The sequence below is a fragment of the Myotis nattereri genome, assembly GCF_964212035.1.
Source record: "Myotis nattereri genome assembly, chromosome: 10".
NCBI lineage: Eukaryota > Metazoa > Chordata > Mammalia > Chiroptera > Vespertilionidae > Myotis > Myotis nattereri.
In genome coordinates this window covers 70,733,881-70,744,989 of record NC_138085.1, presented here as the reverse complement: position 1 = coordinate 70,744,989, position 11,109 = coordinate 70,733,881, and the positions used below count along the sequence as shown (strand labels likewise).

General features: G+C 43.8%; 1 protein-coding gene across 1 annotated transcript in view; it reads right to left on the bottom strand.

Annotated features, from left to right (window-relative positions):
- Positions 1-3,234: 3,234 nt before the first annotated feature.
- The window catches only part of LOC308526024 (ALK tyrosine kinase receptor-like), a 308,499-nt gene continuing 300,624 nt past the window's right edge, over positions 3,235-11,109 (bottom strand). The window contains exon 4 of the mRNA XM_081100968.1: positions 3,235-3,727. Coding sequence (XP_080957094.1) covers positions 3,522-3,727 — 206 coding nt within the window. The 3' untranslated portion in view covers positions 3,235-3,521. The remainder of the gene's footprint in view (positions 3,728-11,109) is intronic.

Below are 11,109 nucleotides of genomic sequence, written 5' to 3'. Positions count from 1 at the left end.
CTCTTAGCTTAGCCTTTCAATATCTCCGGGTCTCAACTTGAAAACATTTGCACAAGCATGTGCTGCTGCTCTCTTGCCTGTGTGTTCCATGCTGGGCTGGGTGCTCCCTGAAAGCTGTGCCTGTGCTGTCTTTGTCTATTCCAAGCACCTATTATACGGGAGGCGCTCAATCCATGGTTTTAAAATAAATGTATGCCCTGGAAAGCAGCTAGCACATATTAAGTGTCTACTATAATTGGGCAAATTGTGAGACATTTTCTTTGTGCCATTTCACAACTCACCGTATTAAGTAGGGTATTATCATATTCATTTAATTAATGGGAAATTTGTGGGTTCTAGTTAAGATGTCCTATCCTGTGCCTGCTGGATTCTGTGGCCAGTGGGGCTGGGCTACTGGACATCCCATTTCTCTGCTTCCTTGCTTTTGCGGCCATTCTGGCTGGCCAGGTGAGCAGGTAAACATGTTGGGCACTCTCTGTCATCTGTGCCCTAGGAGATCCTGGCCACAGCCAGGCCATGTTGGCAGACATGTGCTCACTCTGTGATTCATTAGACCTGCTGCTTTTCAGGAGGCGGAAGGCAGAGCTGCTGGGATTTCCCAAATGCCTTCCCTGACACCAGTGCCTCCAAGCAGGATGCTGCTCCCCATGACATTGTCTGCTCACAACTCATGGCTTCCGGGGACTGCGTGGACTCTCTGACTTGTCATTCCTCAGCCCACGCCTCTGCGTCAGGCTCTCCCAAGATGACTTTGCTATGACAACTTCTTCCCTTATTACTATACACACTGAATGTCATTTTCCAAATAGCAGTCCCCAAGCCACCATGTTCTGTTCTGAGCAGAAGCCAGCCTCATTTGTAATCATCCCTGTCACCATCAGGATTTCACTGTGTCCTCCTTGCCACACTGAGGACTGTGCTGTTGGTGTCATCTCTGACATTAAAAGGGGTGAGCTTCCAAAGAGGCAAACTGTCCAAGATCTCAAAACCAAAGGATTCTTGACCCATAGTCAGAGAACGGACAAGTCTCAATCTTTTGTGTCAAAACTCTCAGCAGAACAGAGCCAACTAAGGTATTAATGGCCTCTTAGGTTTGCATCCTGCTCAATGTGTGAAAAACCCTTTACACCCTTGATTGCATTGACCACACAGCATCATCATCCCCATTTTACAGATGGGGAAACTGAGGTTTGGGAGGGGATGGGATTTGCCTGAAATCATAGAGCTCTTTCTTTGAACATCCTTTGGTGGACCACCAAAGGCTGGCCTTTGTATCTTGCATGCCTCTATAATCCTAATAAATAAAAAATAGTCAATAAATGATTGTTCATTGCCCTATGACTGAATAGTGAACTATGACTTACATTTAGGACTTTGATTCACAGCATAATATTTTTTTTCTGCTGCATCACTGTGAACTAATTGAGTTTTTCCAGCAATGGGTAAAAAGATTCAGACCCCCTCCACCTTGTCTAGTTAGTGACCTTGGGCAAGTTATTTGACCTGACTGAATTTCCTCATCTATAAAATGGAAAATAATACTAGCTTCTGCTTCATTGTGTTGTTTAGTATTAAATTTAAAAAATGCATGTAAAGTGCATAGCAGTGACTGGATAGCACATCTAGGAAGTACTTAATAAGTACTAGTAATAGTTATAGTTATTATTATTCAAGGGTAGGGACTGGGCATTATATATCTTTGTAACCCAGGACTTGGTTCAGCAGTTGGCAAGACACTTGATTGTAGGGCTCAAGACCCTTGCTGCCAAAACACACTCATCAGGTGACATGGAGCAAGTCCCTTCCTTCTCCTGGGTCTCAGTTCCAGTTCCAACACCTGTGAACTGACGAGGGTGAACCAGATAAATCCCATGACTTCTCCCAGCTTTAAAATGCTCTGGTTATTTCAGTGGTTCTCAATGGGGATGATTTCACCCCCCAGGGCACATCTGGCCATGTCTGGAGACATGTTTTTGGTCACAATCACGGAAGGTGCTACTCGCATCTAGTGGGTAGAGGACTGGGAAGCTGGGGACCATGTATAAGTCAATGTTGATGAAAAGAATTATCTGGCTCTAGCTGTCAATAATGCCAAGACTGAGCAACCCGGATCCAGCTCTACACAAATACCCAGAGCTCTCTGAATTGCTGGACAGGTGCCTGTGTCCTACAGTTTACCAAAATGCCCATGGACGCAGCATTCCTCCATACAGCAGAGAAGTCTATGGATCTCCCCTTCAAGAAATTACTAAGCAGTCTATACAGCTTTATTGAGAAATCAGTAGGCAGAACCCACCCTCCCCCAACCCAGCACACCATGGAGGTGGAGGATGGGTAGCATCTCGTTCAGATGCATCTCGTTCAGAGGTGCAAGGTATTTTCTCAGAGAAAAGCTAAGTCCAAAGTCTAAGCTTAACTAGAAATTTGAGATCTTTCTCTTGCAAACATGCCATAAAGAAGGATCTCTCACCCTTATCCTATATAATAAAAAGCTAATATGCAAATCAACCAAACAGCGGAACGACTGGTCACTATGATGTGCACTGACCACCATGGGGCAGATGCTCAATTCAGGAGTTGCCCCCTGGTGGGAGCGCCACTCAGCCCAGAAGCTGGGCTCATGGCTGGTGAGCACAGCGGTGGTGGTGGGAGCCTCTCCCGCCTCCATAGCAGTCAGACATCCCCCGAGGGCTCCCGGACTGTGAGAGGGCACAGGCCAGGCTGAGGGACCTCCCCCCACCTCCTGAGTGCACGAATTTCATGCACCAGGCCTCTAGTTGATTATAAAGTAATCAGACCTGGGGCCATTCACAACTGGGGTCTTGCAGTGGTATTTACACTTATGGAATGAGAAAAAAGGCAGCCACAGAGATGCTCTGGTTCACGTTGGCTTTTCAATGTCACCACTTCTAGAGGCACACTGGATCAGGAAGTAGGCAGGTATCTTCTAGAGGAGTTCACTGACATGAGTATTGGGTGTCACTTCAGTATTGGGTAAGCTTTGGAGGTTCTAGAACAAAGGTTGTTCCAGTCTCTGCTGAGTTGAGACTGATACCGTGTGGTCTCCCTGACCAGTTCTGCTCTAGGTCCCACACTCCTGCAGGACCTGCTAGGATGGCTACAATAGTTTGCTCTTTCCCTTCCCACCAAAGTTCTGCTAATAAAACCCACTTTCCAGCACATTAAATTACTTTCATTTCGGCTGTTTAACACTCCCCTTGGCTGTTTTTCCTTGGCTCTGTCTGTATTTTGGGAAATGAATATCTTTAACACCCACTCATTAAATGCCCACTCTGCCAGCTGCTCCTCTGGCCTCTGGAAGGCCACCAGCCTGGGCAGCCAGAGGGCCCCGCAGACCAGGGCCCGAGACACTATCCAGGGAAGAGCAGCAGTGATGGCTCAATCTGATCCCTGCCCATTAAAGAGCAACTGTGAGTTTTAAGTAGATGTCATAGACTCTGAACTTTTTCATCCAAAAGCCAAGTTGTCTTCAATAAAATAGATCTGGAATGGGCAAGGACTTACCCATGCTTCCCTGGAGTGGGTACCAGGAGGATCTCTCTTCCAGCCTCGTTGTGGGGCAGCAGCTGGGCGACATACCTCCCGGAAGGCTGCAGGTGCCTGTGCACAGAGACGGCCAGCCTGCAGTGCTCGCTGCTGCTCCTCATCCACGGGCTCAAGATGGTATGCTTGGAGTTTGCTGAGGTGTTGAGGAGGAGGAAGGAGCCTGCCAAGAGACAAGGAAAGTGACTCTGCAGATCTGTCCAGACAGATGGACCAGCAGCACCTCTGCAGCAGGTGTTAGAGACCAATGGCATCAAAGTCCGTGATGCTGGAGGCCTTCATCACTCTCTTTGCACACACCAGCCCTCTTCCCCATCTCTTCCCTTTGAAAGATCTAAAACCTGATGTAAGAGAATGGTGACAGAGGACGGGGACTTTATAATCAGGCACACCAAGGTTCTCACCTTAGCTCTCTACTTAGTAGCTCTATGTCCTTGAGTCTCAGACTCATCACCTGTAAAATGGGAATGGAAACCTCTATTTTAAGGGTGGGTGCAAGGATTATGTGAGATAATCCTGGAGAGCATTTCACGCAGTTTTAGGCAGGGAGGAAGCACCTATTAAATAAACAATGATTTGATTTTACTGTCTTCAAAGTTAAAGTAGAGATGACAGCTCACAGATTCTTTGCCAGCCAATAGGTACAATTAACAAAATCCCCATAGGAAACAGGGGAAGAATAGTGTGTATTACCTAATCCTCACAGGGTGAACACTTAGAAACCCAACCCAAGTGCTAAGACATTCTTATAGATTTTCATACTGGTCTAGGGGGACAGTCTAACCGAGTTACTCCTTCCATAAATGTGCCGAGTGGAGCCAGGACTTGAGTGCCATCTTGTGAACATCAGTCTAGGGTACCTCCACAACCCAGAAACCAGGACTCTGGCATCTGGGCCACTCTTTAGGTCACAATTTAAATCAGAGCTGACTAAGTTCTCCATGTCACATTCAAGCCAGCTTGAGTTTCAATTTATTGTTGGCCAATTCAGTTCCCCAGTAATGTATGCATTAGCTCTCGGTTCTCAAATAGTTATGACCGGCTCAAGGTTTTCCTTGAGAGGCGTGTGCTTGGGAAGGAAGTATTTGGGTCACTTATAAGGTAGTAGTTAAGATCCTGGCTCTTGCTCCTTTGCTTACTTGCTGAGTGAACTTGGGCAAAGCACTGACTTTCTCAGGTTTCAGTTTTCTGTTTATCAAATAGGGTGAGAAGGGTTGGCTGAACTTATAAATCTCTGAAGATTCATTTCTGCTCTCAGGTCTATGAGCCATGTGAATTTGCAACTGGTCTCCAGAAAGAAATCCTTACAAACCCCTCACCCCCACGCCCACCCCCACCCGGTGCTGTGCCTGTGGCTGAGTTTCCCTCTGGGGCAAGCCAACCCTAATTCCAGTAGCAGTGGCCAGTGACAGACAAGAAACTTGTATTCCTGGTGGTTACTGTCAGCATAAAAGCACAGCACCATGTTACTGCTTCAGGCATTCCTTCTGGTGAGCTAGTTTACTTGCCACACTTCTGCATTGCAGTTTTGGACCATTGGATGCTGCTCCTTGGCTGTGGAAGCCAATTCCAACAAGATCTCCAACACTTCCAGTGGGAACAGGCTAAGGAGTGCTCAACTCAGCCTTTTACGCCCCCCCCCCCCACCCCTCTTTCTGGGCACCTCAAATTAGTCTCCTTCTCCAGATAACAGGACTTACCAAGTAGGCAAATGAACTAGCACCCCTCAATAGAGAATGATGCAGATAAAAAAGGGGGTATTCCTAAGAGAAGCAAAGCAGTGTCCAAGGAGAAGGCATTGTGTCAGGATTAGAGATTGGTAATATTCTGGAGGTAGGTAAATGTTACTTTTGGTTAAAATCAGGAGAGGTGAGCACAGACTGTTTCTGAGCTGGATGGAGGACATTGGCAAATACTGGAAACTGAGTCCTCTGTAACGTTAGGAAGCTTTAGCATGGCCTATGGGCCTTTGAAATTTCTCTACAACCCTCAGTAAATAATCTACAACATTACTCTGTTTTACAATGGGGGAGACATTCTTATAATGGGCTTAGAAGTAAAATAAAAGGATTAGAATCAAAGATTCAGAATTAAAAAGGACTTAATGAGCATATAATATATTGCCCTTGATTTTCTATGGAAGCAGACTGGAGATCAGAACGGAAAAATGACTTATTCAAAGTCTTAAATAGGAAGTCCAGACCAGACTTCAGGTCTCTGAACTCTTTTTTTTTTTTTAATATATTTTATTGATTTTTTACAGAGAGGAAGGGAGAGAGATAGAGAGTCAGAAACATCGATGAGAGAGAAACATCGATGAGAGAGAAACATCGACCAGCTGCCTCCTGCACATCCCCCACCAGGAATGTGCCCGCAACCCAGGTACATGCCCTTGACCGGAATCGAACCTGGGACCTTTCAGTCCACAGGCCGACGCTCTATCCACTGAGCCACACCGGTTTCGGCCAGGTCTCTGAACTCTTAACCAGTGCTCTTTCCCTTCTTCCTTTTTCATTATCCCACTGTATCCTTTATCCTAAAAAATGACCAGGGTGCCTTGTGGCCAAGTTATGTAGCTCAGGAACTCAGAGGGATGGGAAAGGAGAAAGAAAGGTAGATGGGACCTGAACCAAATCTATTTGTTCACTGGCTTCCTTACCCACTCGTTCTGCCCTCAACGTTCATTTAATGGATGCCTACTCTGAGCAAAGATTCAAGCACTGGCTCTGCCCTGGGGACACAGACATGAACCAGACACAGTTCTGGCCTTCAAGGAACATCAGGTCCAGGAGGGATGATGAGGTGTTTGCAGTAACTGCAATCAAAAGCAGAGGTTCTAAGTCACAAGACACAAACAGGCTTTGAGCTAGTCTTCAAGAGCAAGAAAAACAAAGGTATTGGCAGAATCCACAGTGCAGGATCTGAGAGACATAAATGCAGAAAGTGTGTCATGGCCTTGGCTACAGAGTAGAGTACATGAAGAGAAGGCTGGGGAATAAGAAAGGCTAGGGTGGGGGGTGTGGGACCATAAAGATTTAATTCCTGGCTGAAGATGTTCATCTTTATTTTGTGAAGAATAAGGAGCCAGAGGAGGTGTTTGAGCAGGACAGTGACATCATCAGAGTGGCGCTGCAGGAAGGTTACTCGGGTATGGTGGGAGACAGGGGATCAATACTGACTCAACCGCATCCTACTCCACCAGTCCTCACTAGGCATGACTAAACGTAAACATGATGGCCTTGTATGTTACTATTTTAAGCAAAGGTACTGTTTTGGGGACAGACTCTGGGTTTGACTGGGGTTCCCAATACTGTACTAGATTAGAGTGTATCTGTCCAGAGAAGGCGAGAGTTCTAGAATCACTTCTGGGTCAGAATCTTGTTCCAGACATTTTGGAGTCATGGTCTGGGGTTAGGAAAAAGCCACACATGTCACACATAAGGTGTCCTGGTCTGAGATTGTACTCTGATGTATTCAAATAGGTGGAAAGTCGACTGAAACCAATTTTGGAGCTTCTGAAGGAAAGAATGTAGGTAAATAAAGGAGGTGTTTCCCTTCTCATAAAAAAAAAAAAGTTTACATGCATATGCACATGTGCACACAGATACACACACACACACACACACACACACACACACACACACACACACACCTGGGAAAATCAAGTTCCCAGCAGGAGAAAATGAGGCTGAAAATGCCAGGACCTGGGGGTCTTACAGCACCACTGTTCCTCCTTCATGGGTGTGAAAACATGTAAATTCTGTCCTTGTAATTCAGTACCTCAATAATGGGACTCTTTCAGAGATGACTGGAAGATGGATGATTCCTCCACTTCTAATATGTGAGATGATGTTTATATGAATTTTATTTTGTGCAACTGGACTATCAATAAGAGACAGAACTTAAAGTATTTTCACTCTCAATGAAACTCTGTAGTTGAGAGCTATCTCTTCATCAGCAGCTTTCCTCTACCAAAAAAAAAAAAAAATACATTTCATAAGCTCCTTGGGATATTGTCAGCATAAATCTTCTAAAGTCAGTGAGAATTTATCTCTCTTCTCCCTCTTTTCTGTTTCCTGTTTACTTTGCTCAGAATAGCTTGGGGCTATGTGAAGGCTCCTGGGGTCCCCTCTAATTAAGAGGGATGGCCTGGCTGCTCACCGCCCTTCCCCCATGTGGGCCATGGGGCAATGCAGAAGCAGATCAAAGGCTTTGTTTACACAGTGCTGGGAGTGGATCCTGGTTTCCTTATTAGTGGGTTGGGTTGATATGTTCAACACTTAAATATGAAATAGTTGTTGTTTTTACCTTTGGTCACCAATACAGGGATGTGGGCTTAAATTATGAATCAGAAACCAAGGGCAGGAACCTCGAGGTCAGACAGACTCTTTCCGATCTAGGCTCTGCCTCTATCCAGTTCTAGGATTTAGACAAATTATTTAAATTCTTTAAACCTTAGTTTTCTCAAATTCAATATGGGTGTAGCCTACTTCCTATGGCTGTGGTGGAGGTGAAATGAAACACTAGTTATATGCATAAGGAGCCAGTACAGCTCTTGGTCCTTAGTAGGAATAAGATACATGGTGATTCCTGCTTCGACGAGTTTGAGCTCTGTCAGGAGCCTTGGAATCAGAAGGACTGAATTTGAGCCACTATCAAGCTTCCTTTGTTTGTAAACTGCAAGGACTGGATAGAGTCTCTCTAAGGGACCCTATAGCTCCAAACTGTCAGTAACTCTACTGGCCTGCCTGGAATATTATTAATCTAAAGGAACCCTGTCAAGTCTCCAAGCCCGCAAGCCCTAAAGACTTCTCCTCCTAATTCACCTCTCTGGGGTTTTTAAACCCAGAGTTTCAATCAACTGATCAAATACTCTGTGAACTGATTCCCTGCCCCACTTCCTCGCTTCCCATACCAGCATCATTTTTTCTGTAGATACTTTTGCTATAAGGCTATTATCACTTCTAAATGTCTGATTTAGCACAATGCTTGTCACATGCCAGGTATGCAATGACTTTAAAATTATATATATATATATATATATATATATATATATATATATATATATATATATATATATATATTTTATCGATTTCAGAGAGGAAGGGAGAGGGAGAGAGAGATAGAAACATCAATGACGGGAGAGAATCATTGATTGGCTGCCTCCCACACACCCCACACTGGGGATCGAGCCTGAAACCCAGGCATGTGCCCTGTCTGGGAATTGAATTATGACCTCCTGATTCATAGGTCGATGCTCAACCACTGAGCCATACTGCCCAGGCTGCAATGACTTTTTTTTTTTTTAAATCAAAGTAATATATACACATGGCAAGAAATAAAATTGTTCAGAATAGCTCATAATAATTTTTAAAAAACTATCTCCAAATCACTCTCCTCTCACCAAGTCTCAAAAACATTTTTAAAGATTTTTACTTTCTTTTGCCTTCATGACTCTAAATCAGGGGTTCTCAACCTGTGGGTCGCGAACAACGAAAATACATCCTGTATATCAGATATTTACATTATGATTCATAACAGTAGCAAAATTACAGTTATGAAGTAGCAACGAAAATAATTTTATGGTTGGGGGTCACCACAACATGAGGAGCTGTATTAAAGGGACGCGGCATTAGGAAGGTTGAGAGCCACTGCTAGTGTTATTTGTTGGTGCAACAATCTTAGGTTCTTTCCATTGATGCCACAGTGAGAAAAATTGTGCTATCCCCCTTCTAATACTTGATTTTTAAAATCCCTTTCTACTTTTTTATTACTTACTTGTTTAATTTTACATGGCAAATGTATTACTTGTTCCATCACCTATAAACAGTGTCCCCTGACTCTCCTCATGAGAAGATTAAGCTTTTAGTCTCCCTGCCCTTTTCCTCTCCAGATCCACCTCCCAAGTCAGCTGTGCTTTTACTTTCCATTGTCAAGGTTGTGCAAGAATGATTCAGGCTTGTGTTTTGTTTAAAGATTGATTCTAAACCTTGAAAATCAATACGCAGATATTTTATACTGATGACTATATATTTTTTCACAGCAGCTAACAGGGCTGTATTTATAATTCTATAGGTTGAATAATACACCCCACTCAATGGAGAATGTTTCTGGCATCAAGATCAAGATTAGATGAATATTCTCTCTCTCTCTTTCACTTTCTCTTTCTTACATAACCACTTGTCAAAATTGGGGCACATTTTAATTTGCCCTATTTGAATCAGGAATTTATTATGAGTTTGTTTCTCTAGAAATTTCTAATTGCTTTTCTCTTTTATTTATTTTGCACCATATCACTCACACTTCTATATATTCCTTGAAAATCTTTCCATCCTTCTTGAAGACATTGACTTCCTGTTTTAATTTGTATTCGCTGCTTTCTGGGCCCCTAGTACAGCTATTATTCTCAAATTTCTTTTCACTGGAACACTTCCATTAGTCCCACCGTTCTCAGGAAACTTCCTCAGGAGGAAACTCTTGTAAATTTTTGAATATCTGAAATGTTTGGGTTCTTTTTCTGTCTTCACACTTGGTTGATAACTTTGCTGGCCATAGTTTCTAGATTAGAAAATGTGCTCCAGACATTCGAAAGCCTAGCTTCAGTGTTGTCCAGTATCAGTGACTGAAAAGTCTGAGGTTGGTTTTATTGTTAAGTCTTTGTAGTCAATCTGTCTTCCTCTTTTGGAAGCTTTCAGGAATGCAGAGGTGCTGACATTTCAATATAATGTACCTAGGTATGGATCGCTATAGAAATTTCTCTGTGGCATTGGGTGGGTGGGCTCTTTTAATCAGAAAACACATGTCTCTTTCATCTCTGACAAGTTTGTTTTATTATTTCTCTGATATTTTCATTCCCCCCTCTTCTCAGTCGTGAATCTTTTTGAAGAGCTTTATCATTCAAGTGAACGTCTGTTATCTAATTGATTTGTTTTCTCTGGGGTCAATGTTTTTATGTTGATATTTCTTTTCCATGCTACTGGGCTATTAACATTGTTAAAGAAGAGACAATGGGCCCTAAATGGAATCACTTGTCCTAAGCCCCACATCACCAAACTGAGACTTAATCACTAACATAATTACAATGTTCACCTCTTCCAGCAAAGGCATCTTGAACTAGTCAGTCAGGAATTTTCTGGTCAGCACTAATGAGGTCACCTGTCTGGCAGACCCTGCTAGCGCCTAAAGCAGCGGTTCTCAACCTGTGGGTCGCGACCCCCTTGGCGGTCGAACGACCCTTTCACAGGGGTCGCCTAAGACCATCCTGCATATCAGATAGTTACATGACAATTCATAACAGTAGCAACATGACAGTGATGAAGGAGCAACGAAAATAATTTTATGGTTGGATCACAACATGAGGAACTGTATTTAAGGGGCCAGAAGGTTGAGAACCACTGGCCTAAAGGAAGGTGACCTTGCTACAGCCAACCCGCTCCTTGTTAGTATAACTTCCCTGCCCACTCCCTTCTGAATACAAGTCTTTCATTTTGCACAGCTCCCTGGAGGTCCTTTCTATTTGCTAGATGGGATGCAGCCAGATTCATA